This window comes from Macrobrachium nipponense, chromosome 11 (genome assembly GCF_015104395.2).
Source record: "Macrobrachium nipponense isolate FS-2020 chromosome 11, ASM1510439v2, whole genome shotgun sequence".
Lineage (NCBI taxonomy): Eukaryota > Metazoa > Arthropoda > Malacostraca > Decapoda > Palaemonidae > Macrobrachium > Macrobrachium nipponense.
The window spans coordinates 101674187-101689376 of NC_061087.1; the positions used below are offsets into that span (position 1 = coordinate 101674187).

The window sequence follows — 15190 nt, forward strand, 5'->3', positions numbered from 1 at the left end:
GCAAACAAGCCATCCAGGATTCTTTTTAAAGGAAGAGCCGTATAGTCGTCTCTTCCCTTATGTCTTCCCATCCGCGGATATCTCTCCCCTTTTATATCCCGCAATCCTCTTCAGTCTGCCATAAAACGCGCAACCCTGATTCCTGCTGTAAAAGCTCTTAAGAGTATTTACAACAACGCCTATTCGAGCTCGCTCGCTTTTATGATTCTGTATGCTTAGCGTTGTCAGTCTAGCATAGTATAGTATGTAAGAAAAAATTCGCATTTGAACTATCAAAGAAGAAAGGAAATACTGTCATCGTACATCTTGCACGTCGGGTTGAGCTAATGAAGTGATTAATATCTTTATCAAAATGAGCAGAATTAAAATCCGTTTGGTACTGAGTCAACAGAATTACTGTACATAATATCATTACTTTCCCCGAATGGCTGCCAATTACAAAGAACTATCGAATTACAGTTTATATTATGAATACTTAAATACTTAATTATTACTTATCTTTTGAAGTGACATACGGCGATGTTAAACGTTATTTTGCCACGATGCACCTTGGTGAGGGCGTCATCACTTACCTGTAAATAAAAAAAATGAATTAATAAGAGTAGGTTGTACTGATTAAGCAAAAACGTCTAGGATTAAATTGAAGATTCTAATTAAGTTCTATAGTTTAGTCCCAGGGTAGTCATCAAAAATAAATACTACAAAACAATTCCATAACTTTTGTTAGAAAAATGGCAAAATCATAAATGTGATTTCTGGGAACATAAGAATAGGTTGTACTGATTAGATAGAAACGTCTGGAATGATACTGAAGATTTAAATTATTTTATGGACCCATGAATGCAGTTCAGCCACAATCTGTCCTTGAGAATAACTGGCCACACAATCTTCACTTTTATTACAAAAAATGAGTTGAATGACTGAAGTTAAAATGTAATTGCTATGAACATAAGAGTAAGCTACCTTGATGATGCAGGAAAGTTTGGAATGACATCGAAGATTCAGATTCGAATTTAGTCTTGTGAACACATAGATATAATCTATTCCCAAAGCCAGCCATTACAGAAAGGAAAGCCAAGTCTCTTTACCCTCCTCTAAAATGATAATTACACCCTCGAGGAGCAGCCAGTCACCTGTTGCTAGCGGACCAGAAGTCATTTAAGACGTAAATATAGCAAAGACTGGCGGACATTTCGGCGAGGAAGGGTACGTACGAGGTTTTGTGAATAATGGCCAAGACGCTGAACTTCCGCGAAGATTTTTGCCTCCGAACTTTTCCCTGAAAATTCCATTTGACAGTTTTTGGAAAGTGGTTTAAAATTCGCCCTCTCTCTCTCTCTCTCTCTCTCTCTCTCTCTCTCTCTCTCTCTCTCTCTCTCTCTCTCTTTTCCTTCCACTTTTCTTCTCTCTCACTTTTTTTTCTCTTTCTCTCTCCCTCTATTTCTTTTTACCTATCTCTTTCTCTCTCCCTCTCCTATACTCTCCACCACTTTCCCTTTCTTTTTCTGTCTATCTGTCGCTTTCCCTCTCGCACACCGTCTCTCTCTCTCTCTCTCTCTCTCTCTCTCTCTCTCTCTCTCTCTTTATTCCTTAACCTTTTGCAGGTCCGTTGCTCCATTGCGCTCGCTGGCAAGCGCTCTGCTTTAATTGGTCTTGAATCTGCCCTTCTATACATCATTAAACTTTTGCGGGTCATTGAACCTTCAGTTATCATGAAGTTCACTTTTAAGGTCTGGGCCCTTTAGCGGAAACCGGCCATTTCCCTTCTTTCATCCCTCCTCCCCCTCCTCCAACCTCCCCCTCTCCCCCAACCTCTCGTCTTTCATTCCCCTCTTTCTCTGCCTTCCATTCTCCTCCTTCTTCGCCTTCTCCTATTCTGCCTCCGGGTCGCATTTTCTCTCTCCTCGACAATTCTTTCTTTCGCTACTCTCTCTCTCTCTCGTCACGAAGGAGAGAGGAGTTTTCGTTGCTCGGAATCATTCTTTTCCAGCGAGAAATTGTTGCAATTGTTGCAGTGTGTCTTGTGCCTTGTCGTGAAACGCGTCTGTAATGCAGTTTAAATATTAACTGTCGGACGTAATTTCTTATTTTACTGCGTTCAACGAACGTGTGGCAAAGTACAGACTTAAAAGTAACCTAAAAAAAAATTCACTATAATCAGTTTTGGGTAAGAAATAAAAAAGAAAAAAAAAATTATTTTAATTTTCAAAACCAATGATGCAGTTTAAATATTAGCTGTCGTAAGACATTTCTTCCTTTCATTGCGTTCGACGAACGTGTTGAAAATTGCAGACTTAAAACTAACCTTTAAAGATTAGAATGACTATAATCAGTATTATGTAAATCAAAATCTAAACCAAAAAGATAATTCTTCAACTTGCAACACGAAACACATACAGCCACAGGTAAAATCTAAACCAAAAATATAATTGCTTTTGATTAAAAAACAAACAAATGCGACCTCGATAGCCCCCCATAAAAAAAAAATGATTCTGATACACTTTCACCCATAACAAAACCTACTTTCCCAAAGATTCTCAAAATACGACAAAATATTCATTCTTCCGTCCCATTATGAGAAGACAAACGTTTTCGACCGTCGCGTCGCCGCGACTTCGTAAACAAGACACGACTTATTTTGTTTTTATTTATAATTATTTTTAGGGGGTGGGGAGTGGGTCTCGGGTTTACCAACTCCATCAAAGGAACCACTTGTGACCCGAGTAAAACTGAGCCTGGATTAAACTCCAAACGTCACGTGGAGGGAGGATCTAAATGAGCCGAGAGAAAATTCGTTGCTCTCGGCACAAATTGCCAAAGGAAATTGCTGAATTAAGACTTTTTCTTTCTTCTTCCTCTTCTTCTTCTTCTAAGTCCTCGTTCAGCTGTTGCCATTCCACGCGCATACATTAATCTCCTGTGGTATACTTCTTTTCGTATTTTTTTAAAAATTACGCTTTAAAAAATACATTTACTTTTCTTATACGTTTTTCAGTCGTCTCTTTACGATGACATTGAGGTTAATGATGGAAAGGCAGAGTTTATGAAGGATTAAACGGCATGAATAAGATATTCGAGTATAACTCATGAGTGAAGGAATTTCTCGAAATATTCAAAATAAACATCATATTCCTCACCATTTATATATTTCTACTAATACTAATAGTGCTATTATTACTCCTGCTATTACATACAACAACTAGAACTAGTTCTACTAATACTGCTAATACTATTACTACCACTAGTATTATTTTCACTAGTTATCAGCGGACTCATCTCCGAATACCAACGAAAATATTGTTTTACACGGATAATCACACGGAAGCCTTCATTACTAATCATTAGATAGTCATCCATATATTACTACACAGCAATAAGTCACCAAACCAACTATTATAGTTTTTAAAAAGTAATTTCACCTTAAGAGCTACCAGGAATTCTTCACTTCCCTTTGTGTATGTGAGTGTGTGAGCGTGTATGAAGCCTTACGTGACGTCCTAGTATCTCATTACATTAAAAGGAAGTGTTCATTCATGAAATTACATCAACTTTGCTCTACTGTCACAAAGAACCCAAGTCGGAACTATCTTGACCTCAACCGGTGTGATATATCATTCGCTTGATCTTCTTTGTTTCAGAAGTAGAATGCTATTTTCGTGACATTTTCTATGCAGAACACTTATGCGGTAGCTTCTGCACAATTAAGAACATGGAGCAAAAATTATTAATAATTTGGTCAGATATATAATAGTTATATATATATATATATATATATATATATATATATATATATATATATATATATATATATATATATATCATATCATATCACATTCCGTGATTCATGTACATACATCGAGCTACAAATTTCCTTCAATATCTAATTCGCTCTACCTCGGATTAATATATTTTTATATATGTTAACCGAAGGGGATTTTTTTTTTTTTATAGTCGATAAAGCTTCACTGTGCGTCCTGGATTTGTTGGGTTCGATGGTTCGCACCCGTGAAGCCGACAAATATCTTATCGACTAATAAAATTCCCTTTCGGTTAACATATATGAAAATATATTATTCTGAGGTAGAGCGAATTAGATATTAAAGTACATTTGCAGCTCGATGTATGTCATGAATCACGGAATGTGATATGATATGATATATATATATATATATATATATATATATATATATATATATATATATATATATATATATATATATATATATATATATATATATATATATATATATATATATATATATATATATATATATATATATATATATATATATATATATATATATATATATAAATAAAGGTTTTTTCCACGAAGGAAAAAATGAAAAAGCGAGATAGCCGAGTACTTTCGGTCCTGTTCGGACCCGAACAGGACCGAAACTACTCGGCTATCTTGCTTTTTCATTTTTTCCTTCGTGGCAAAAAACCTTTACTTATACATAGCATCACGTTTTATATACTTCATGATCAAGTTATTCATATATATACACACACACACACACACACACACACACATATATATATATATATATATATATATATATATATATATATATATATATATATAATATATATATATATATAATATATATATATATATATATATATATATATATATATATATATATATGTATATATATATATATATATATATATATATATATATATACTATTATACACATATATATATATACGTGCATATATAAAAAAATTCCTATGATCGATTCACCACACTTCAAATCATTCCTGTCATCTAACTTCTCTAGATAATTAACTGTCAATCAAAGTGCATCCCCTGGTTTTTCACACACCTCTAAATTCCGTCTTGATTGAAAATGCTCTACGTCTTCCTTCACTACATTACAGCCACGGGTGGAAGGAGAGAGAGAGAGAGAGAGAGAGAGAGAGAGAGAGAGAGAGAGAGAGAGAGATATTATTTTTCTAGGCTTCGCCTTAGGCAGGCTTCTTTTTTTTTGTTATTTTTTTCTACCTCGTTCTCAAGGTGTGTGCATACGCACCATTTACCTTATTCAAGTGCGTAAGAGAGAAGAAAAGAGAGAAAGAGAGCAGAGAGAGAGAGATGACGAGAGAGAGAGAAGAGAGAGAGAGAGAGAGAGGAGAAGGAGAGAGAGATATATATATATATATATATTATAGTATATTTATATATATATATATATTATATATATATATATAGTATATTATATATATATAATATATATATATATATGATAGTAATATATAGTATGATATATATATATATATAATATATATTATATATATAGCTATATATAGATATTATTATAATATATAAGTATATATATAATATATTATATATATATTATATAATATATTATATATATATTATATATATATATATATATATATATATAAGGTGCGTCCCTTCATGTGATAGTACGCGAAAGGGAAAATCATTTTAAAAATGCACAAAAAGCAATCAAATATCTGCATTAATTCTTAAGCAACTAAACATTTTAACATCATGTGAAGCTTCAAAGTACCTAGACAGCCGGCAATATGTTAAATATAATCATAATAATTATAATTATTTTGAGATTCAGTTATCTTCATTCTAAGCTTGACCAATACTGTTGGGATGAATTCATGCATTCTTAATACTCATCTGGTCTATCTATCGTTAGATACATTGTCTCCTAACGCCCAATATATACACCATGAGACATAAAACATCATTAAAGATATCTAAATTTTTATTCGCCTCTTTTTTTCAAAACGCCATAAATAGCAATTCTTCTGCAAATCACGGGGCACGTTTCCTCTCCGACTAGAGAAATATGTGATTCCTTTTGAAATTGCAGAACTTTTTCCTTATTAATCCTCTCTCTCTCTCTTTCTCTCTTTCTCGCTTTGTCTTTTGGGAATAGACTTTAATTTTTTTTAACGAATTTCTTTTCCTTGGGAAGATTTAGTATTACCATTAGCAAACTCTCCTAGGAACGAAGGAATGAAGATCATTACGGAACGAGGAACCGATGGAAAAGTGACAGGAGGCGAATCGGGGAGAGGAAGCACATAACGCGAGGAAGGAAGTGGAGGAAATCTGGAGGTAGGAGAAGCAGTTTTTTCGTAATTCATAATAATAATGTTGCCGGGATGAAATGACTGTCTGCTGTTCTTGAAGCTGTTAACTTTTTACATTCCTTTTTTTTCTTTTACTCGAATTATCAGTTAATATCTATTAATAAAATTCAGTCACTTTTATTCTTTGGAAATAAGGACATAACATTTTCTTCACGAGCACCTCAAAGTCAGTCTGTATTTCTTAACTTCCAAAATATATATATTTTATATAATAGAATCTACTTACTATCGTAAGTGCGTTGTCTTCATATAATAAGCACGCTATTTCACAAGAGTGATCGTATTTTGAAACATCTTGGGATACAATTCGGCCGTACATTGGCCCATTGTTGCTTTTTCCAAAATGCAATCTACATAATTATTTCGAAAAATTAGCGCCAGCGAGAAGAACATTTTTTCGTCCCTACAAATTACAAAGTGTATCATATGAGAGGAATGAATTTGAATAAATTAAATAGCATACCAGCAAAGTAAATTTTTTCATTTTTATTTTGCACGTTTCATAATTAGAAAAAAAAATTCCATTCCATTAAGGTCAGAAGGCATTACGTGCAGCTTAAACCTAATAACATCCCTAATAATACTGTTTGCATACTTTTTTTTGTTATAATGATTATTCTGATTTATGTAGGATAAATACCTCCAGAATCTTGTCACTGAAGGCAGATAATGAGGGGAATAATTAGAAGCTCCACTTTTGAAAGGTCACGCGAAGTGACTGCGAATCTTAATGGATTAGTTAGGTCAAAAAACAGAACAAACATGAGTACTGGAGCAGAGAGAGAGAGAGAGAGAGAGAGAGAGAGAGAGAGAGCTATAAAATATCATGAAAAGGAAAAGTTGAAAACTGAACTTCTGTTTCATAAATACACCTGTCATTGATTAAGAGAGAGAGAGAAGAGAGAGAGAGAGAGAGAGAGAGAGAGAGAGAGAGAGAGAGAGAGAATAATAGTAGATATTATAAATGGAAAAACTTTAAAACTAAACCACCTGTTTCATGATAAATACTCCTGTCACTAATTGAGAGAGAGAGAGAGAGAGAGAGAGAGAGAAAATAGTAGATATTATAAATGGAAAAACTTTAAAACTAAACCACCTGTTTCATGATAAATACTCCTGTCAGTACTTATATTTCGGTCGGTTTCATATGTCTGTGATTGCCTTTGGAAAACTGACAGGTCGGAAATCATGATTGATGGCATGATCGTATCTTCGTAGCACAGCGGCTCACAATTCAAACAAATGTACAAATGTAAGAGAGATCAATTACAAAAATCGCAGTCGTGTATCTATCTGTCTGTCCATCTGTCTATTCACGTACACACACACACACACACACACACACACATATATATATATATATATATATATATATATATATATATATATATATATCTATATATATATATATATTGTTATGAAACCACTGTTGGGTTAATCAGGTTCTTTTTTAAAAACATAATTATGAAAAAATAAATAAAAAAAATAAGTATAAAAAAAATAAATGAAAAAAAATTTATCAGGACTGAAAATCTGGCAGCAATTGAGACAGACAAAGGAGGACGAAACAAGTAATACGAAACAGAGACCTTAAGACTAATTTATTATATATAAATGTACAATGATATTTACATAAAGGCACCAGTGGCAAATCAAAAACCATTAAGCAAAAAATAACCACATTTAATCTGAATATTATCAGAAAAGGCAAATATCAAAAAGGCAAATATCGAACAATCAGTATAACAATCATTAACAAATGAAGTGAAGAGTCAGTACATCAAATAACCAAAATTAAACATTCCATGCAAGCAGGGGAAAAATAATTACTTTACATACAGGATCTGTATAATGCAATCACAATTAATACAGTAACCTTAATACGAGCAGTTATCAAATAGTTAGCAAGTTACAACTATAGAAACAAATTAATAATGGACCATAAAAATCAAAAGCAGGGTTAACAAATTATGCCATAAATACACAGTTTCAATTTCATAATTACCTTAAGCATTAATATCAAAACACTGGGGAAAACCTAAGGCACTAAAGCCTTATGCATTCAATGCTACAGGACACTCAACACCCAGGACCCACTAAGAATACCTCCTGAAGAAATTCACCCAGCCGAAGCTGTACACACAACACGACGAAGCTGCCTTCAGGAGAACACAGACGAAGCTGTACACACAACGCAGACGAAGCTGCCCTTCAGGAGAACACAGACGAAGCTGTACACACAACACAGACGAAGCTGCCCTTCAGGAGAACACAGACGAAGCTGTACACACAACGCAGACGAAACTGCCCTTCATGAGAACAGACGAAGCTGCAACTCTGAAGCCGTGCTCCTCAACATGACGCAGACGAAGCTGCTAACCCAGACAAAACTGGCTCTGCCGAACATCTTTATGCTCGTCCTTAACCCTGCAGGTCCTGAGTCTTAACCAAATAGCCATTAAGGACTCCAACCGTGACTGCAAGGAAACCCCATGCTGCTTACAACCTGCTCAGGTCTCTGTACCTTACTGACTGAAGCAGTCAGACACGGGCTGTCGGACGTTACCTTACCTCCACCTCTTCTACCAATAAACAAGAGGTGAAACGACCCTCACGGGGAAACAACCCGAAACAACCGTTTCGATCGTCCGAGACAAGAAAACAATACAAGAGGTGCTTAACACCCTTACAATATATATATATACATACTAGCTGACAAACCCCCACTAAATGTAAACACATAAATGCCACTAAACCTAAATGCAACCCCAATCCCCCTATAACCTAAACACACCACTGACTAAACCTAAAAACAACCCACTAAAACTAAACATCCCCCTGAATTGAAACACACCAATACGAAACCTAAACACTTACCCCTCTAAACCTAAACATACCCCCACTAGACCAAAACACACTCCCACTAAACCTAAACACATCCTCCACTTAATAAACACCCCTCCGAATCAACCTAAACTAAACCTATATGCGCCCTCCACTAAACCTAAACACACCACCCACAAAATCTAAACACATCCGTCACTAAAACTAAATACACCCTCACTAAACTAAATTTCCCCCACTAAACCTAAACACATCCCCAATTAAACCTAAAGGCACCCTGCTAAACCTAAACATAGTCTCCACAAAACCTACAGACACGCCCCTAAATAGCTGAAACTCCCTGATCACACCTAAGCAAAACAGACTAACCAAAACACAACCCCACTAAACCTAAGCACATCCCTCTAAACCACAACACAACCCCCATTAAACTTAAAGACTCCCCTCTAAACCTAAACTAATACAACACGCACTAAAATTAAACACTTCCCTCGAAACCTAAACTAACACAACACCCACTAAACCTAAACACAGACCAACTAAACCTAAACACACTAAAAAACAAACTACACCCCCACTAAACCTAAACACCCATCCCTCACTAAACCTAAATGCAACCCCACTAAACCTGAACACACGCCCCTGCTAAAGGTAAACACACCCCTTACTAAACCAAAGTACAATCTCACTAAACCTAAACACACCCCCTAAACACACTCCCAACAAATCTAAACACATCCATACTAAACCTAAATACACCCTTACTAAACCTTAACATATCCCCTCTAAACATAAACACACCACCCACTGAACCTAAACACACTCCTAACAAATCTAAACACATCTCTACTGAACCTGAAGACACACTTACTAAACCTAAAGACACCTACTGTACCTAAATAAAACCTTACTAAACCTAAACACACGACCTACTAAACCTAAACAGAACCCCCTCTAAACCTAAACACTAAATCTAATTTTCAATAATATATTTCTATAGTCTCGCGTACACGAAATGAGGCACAAATAGCGGAGCTTATTTACCACATACATTACAAAGGGAAGAGGGAAGGGGGGAAAGGGAAGGGGGATGGGGTAGGCGGGGGTGCGGGATTGAAAAGTGCCCTATTATCTAAGTTGGATCAAATGAACGGCTCGTGCCAAATTCTGTCTAGATTGGTCAAGCGGTTCGGACTTCAATAGCTCATAACTTTTCAAACATACAAACATACACTTTTGCATTTATATGACAAGATATAAATATCTAAGTGCATATTATGTATATACATACATTATATATATATATATATATATATATATATATATATATATGTATATATATATACAGAGAGAGAGAGAGAGAGAGAGAGAGAGAGAGAGAGAGAGAGAGAGTAGAATAATACTCACGGAACTTTAAAGGAATTTGAGGGATAAAGGAAATATAAAGTTGAATATGAGTTTGATAAGTTCCTTTTACTCCTAAGAACATTCTTAATAGGGATAAGAAGTATTACGAGACTGTGGGATATTTAAGTAAAGAATGAAAGGTATATCTCATCTTTAGATAGACTTCTAAAAAAAAGCAAAATAATTAAGAACTGGTATAAAGATCTGAAGGTTCTAAGTTGAGGAGAGATTCAGTATTTACATATATCTATATATATATATATATATATATATATATATATATATATATATAGTATATATATATATATATATATATATATATGTTGTCATCTCGTTGCCAGTCAATGATAGGTGAATAATGTATTACATTATTTCTAAACTGTTAATTAGTTAAGAATTGTAATTGCTAGTTTACTCCTCTCCGGTGTTTGGCTTGTTGTATGTTTTTGCTAATCTTCTTTCCAAATTCCATATTTGGTGATTTCACTGGGTGTGGCCTTCTTCCCACCCCCAAACCCTCGGCCCTTGTTGACCAGAGGGGATATGGAAGTCTTCAGTGGTTATATGAGCCAATCGTTTCCTGGACCTTCTCTTGGGCGCTGTTTTGATTGACCGTTGGTGCTGATTTTTGGCCTCTGCCCATGTACATGGACTGGAGATTATTCACACCCTACATACCTCTGGATCTCCCAGTCTACAGCTTCAGGATTGATCCTTCTACGCCTTTGGTTCAGTTATAAAGCCAAAAGGACCTTTCTGCCCCAAGGTAAAATATTTATACTTATTAAACTCACGGCAAATGTTCCCCTGCTGTGTTCAGTGGACAGTTTGATACTTCCAGACGTGGAGTTGTACCTTGCCTTGTAAGAGGAGAACTTTAAAACATACGGAGAAGTTGTTAGGAATATTAGTGTGTATTTGTTAGGATATTCTTTCTTTTTGCCTTTCTCCTCCTATCTGGACCCCCTCCTTTTTGTGTTTGAATGTGTAGGTTTCTGTTATTAGTTGCGTATTTGGGATTTGTTTTAATGGCTATTTAAGCGTGAGTGTTATTCATATGTATTTGTATTATAGACGTTCAGGTGTGATTTCTGCCTAAGAGTTATGTATCAAATTTAAGTGATTTTCCTCAAGTGTTTCTTTTCACCCCTGAATTGATTTTGCACACTGTGGTTTAAGGTTGTGGTACGATTTCACACCTTCTGAATTTCGTATCCTGTTGAATACAAGTATCAGATAATTTTATAAGTGTATCGTGTGGTGGTTAACACGCCATCACAATATATATATATATTATATCTATTATATCTATATATATATATATCTTAGATATATATATATTTATCATGTATTAACGTAATTGGCATTGCTTTTGCTTTATTTTTATCTCAGCCTTGTTACTGCTTTTTGTTATATTTTGTTGTATATAAAATTAGCGTAAGGAAATTAGTTTTTAAGGTTTTAGTTTTAAGCTTTACTTTGGTCTCGGCTGAGCGTCAAGCGAACTGCTTGTTAAACCTCCTCCCCGCTTGTTAAATGTTTGTGAGCATCTTATTAATGCTAGTTTTTTTTGTTTTGTTTATCTTTTGAGTGGTTGGTGAAAAGGACACCAGTGAGGATATTGGAGGGGCGCGACTTTTTCCCGACAACAGTTCGGGCTCGCTATTCTCCCCGCATGGTTGTGCAGCTGGCATACTTTTCTTAATCGTACCTTCGAAGGATTTGTCGTCGTCAGTATTGAAGGCGCAGGGGCATTTCGGCCATCTGCGGTGACTTACCCCCTTACTGTGTGTACTTTCCTGCGGGCTCTGATATCGGCGCTGGATCCCGACAGAGTGGACGTGGGAGGGACATCACTGTGTTTGCCTACGACGTCCTTCTGAGCTGCAGCGGTGGGGCATTGAGGCCCGTGAAGGTGCAAGTAGGGCGGTTGCTACCAGGTAGGGAATTTCCCTTGTGTTTTTGGTCGGGAGCACGACAGACTCCTTCCCCATGGTATTGGTGACCTGTGTAGCTGCACGCCCTTCAGATAGCTGAGTATTGGCCTGGTACGTGGCATTGTCCCAGAGAGTGTAAGAGATCACGGCTCCCCTTTATTTCGGCCTACGGCAAGGCAACTGTTTATCCTGAATCATTTGGGAATCATTCATCCCTTATTCAGTGTGAGAAGCTCTTTGCGTACATTTTATATTTATATATATATATGCCAATCAGTGTATATCTTGCCACGAGTGAGGCTGTAGTTTTCATTATTTCTTGTGTATTATCTATGAAGATGTTTGATACTTTTTATATTTAAGGTTTAGTTTATAATTGTAGGTAGGAGAATTAAGTTTTCCCCTGTTGGTCTCTTACTTCTTTCCTCTCTGCTTAGTGATAGGTATTGGTTTATATTTATGTTGGTGTTGGGCCCATTTTACTAATTTATTTTATTTAGTTTATCTCTCAATATTTTCTGTCTAGGGTTTAGTATTAGTGATTAGGAACTCCTACGGGAGTAGTAAGGACTAAGTTGTGTCCGGTATAGTCACAAGGCTGACTTTATTATTCTTTTACTTTGATTGTTAATAAATATTGTTGAGTTTTCCTGTGTGTTTTTGTCTCCGCTGACTGAATTTATCTGGATACTTGGTAAGATCACTGTCCTCTCTATTCTTGTGCAAAAGAACTTGCACCCCGGCCCAACAAGGTCATAACATATTTGGCGACCGTGACAGGATAGAGCAGTCTACGGGTATCCGGTATTTTGGTCAGTGGAGCGACACTCAGGTGGACTCTTCAGTATTTGTTACTGTTTTGATAGTGTTGCCTTCCCCTGAATTATTGGTGTTAAAATGGAAGAGTTTATTTTTGACCCAGCTGAGTTTTTGGGGTCGGCTGATTGTCTTAAGCACTTACCAGTGTTAAACAAAAAACATTTAATTGAATGTGCTAAGTGGTTGGTGTTCGCTGAAGTCAGTGGACACTAAGAAGGAAATATTGGTGGCAGTTAGGGATAAGGTCAACCAGGACTTGGCAGAGGCTGAAGACATTTAGATTTAAGTGGATAGGGAGAGTGATATGGATAGTAAATTGGTGAAGGGAGTATGAATGATTTAGAAGAGGATAGTGTGAGTGTGAGAGCTGGCCTAACCCTGTTCGAGGATCCTCCTCGTACAGGTACCATTTATAAGGGTCCTGCACACTTACTTAAAAATGTGTCAAATAATCCATTCTTGCCCCCCCCTAATTCGGTGCCAGTTGAACCCCTGGCCCCTGTTAATGCTTTGGGTGACTCCAAGGAGGAGGTGGAATACAAGTTAATATGTAAAAGAATTGAGTTAAGGAAGGTTGAATTTGAGGAGAACGACGCGGGGCAAGGCGACACGAGTTAGAGATGGCTAACCTTAATTTGCAGATGGCAAGGTTACAGGGGACCAATATGGCCAGTTCCCCTAAAGTAAATTTTCAGGAAAGGTTCAATCTAGGTGCGGCACTAAATTAGTGCCTGTATTTGACGAACAAAATGTTCCCTGAGTTCTTCAAGGCATTTGAGCGTGTGGCCACCCGATTGTCCTGGCCCACAGAGATGTGGACAGTTCTAATCCAATGTAGGTTAGTGGGCAAGGCAATTCGGGTATACAATGCCTTGGAGGAGGGAGTAGCCCGGGACTACCAAAAAGTGAAAAGCTTGATTTTGAAAGCATATGGACCTGGTCCCTGAGGCCTACCGCCTCAGATTTCGGAACTATATGAAACACCCTGCACAGTCCTTCGTAGAATTTGCACGTGTCAAGGAGGAACAGTTCGACGACTGGCTGAAAAGTCGTCAGGTAGTGACTTTCGCTGCGTTACGCGAACTGATGCTCCTTGAGGAGTTTAAGAAGGCCTGTAGCAGGGAGTTAAGGGTCCACCTTGAGGAGGTAAAGGCCATGAAAGTGAGTAGTGCCGCTCAATTAGCAGATGAGTTTGTGTTGACTCACGCTTCAGTAGTGGAGTTTTAATTATAAGGTCTTGGGAATAACCCCTCATCTCGCTCCCCCATAGTGGTGGTAGGAGAGTTGAACATTCCCCTTGTTGACTCCCAATATCTCTAAGAATATTAATGTTACTAATTCCTTTTCAGGTGGTAGGGATATGGGTAGAGTCCAAGGAGGTCCTCCTCCCCCTTGAGTTTTTGTTAATAGAGACTTCCAAATGGGGGAAATAACAAGATCAATAATAATGGAAACAGAGGATCAGGCCGTAGAGGAACATGTTTCTGGTGTAATAAGCCAGGGCATTTCCAAAGCCAGTGTAATGCTCGTAGGCGGTACCTAGAGCGTAATAATCAAAGTCCTGTAGCATTAGTTAATGATAGGTCAAATGTTAGAAGTAGTAGTTCTGTAGACAGATCTGTAGTAGATAGTGGTAGTTTAGGAAATAGTAGTAAGTCTGATGCTCCTAATCCTCAATTGTGACTTAAGTATGACAATAGTATGGCCTGGAAAATTGATTTTTGATCTCTTGTGTTGTCCAGGTGAAGTTTTTTAGGGACACCGGTTCTGCCCGATCGTTGGTCATGAAGAGGGCACTGAATGGTTCTGAGAAATATACTGAAATTTTGTATTATTGGGAGGTTTCCCAGACTCGATTGTGTCGGCTCCTTTGGTTAATGTCCGCATGTCTTTTCCAGGGTATGATCGCATCACTGAGTTTGGCTGTGGTGGATAGTCTACCTATCCCGGTATTGATGGTATCCTGGGAAATGATATGCTGGATAGTGAAGGACGGGAGATTTTCCCTTTATTATCTGTAAATGCTAGTCCCGTGGCTGTAA

General features: G+C 36.8%; 1 protein-coding gene across 1 annotated transcript in view; it reads right to left on the reverse strand.

Annotated features, from left to right (window-relative positions):
- Positions 1-15190, reverse strand: part of LOC135207991 (alpha-1D adrenergic receptor-like) — a 267109-nt gene that overhangs the window by 346 nt on the left and 251573 nt on the right. The window contains exon 2 of the mRNA XM_064240075.1: positions 1-572. This exon is cut by the window's left edge and continues 346 nt beyond it. Within this exon, the coding sequence (XP_064096145.1) occupies positions 495-572 (78 nt within the window). The 3' untranslated portion in view covers positions 1-494. The remainder of the gene's footprint in view (positions 573-15190) is intronic.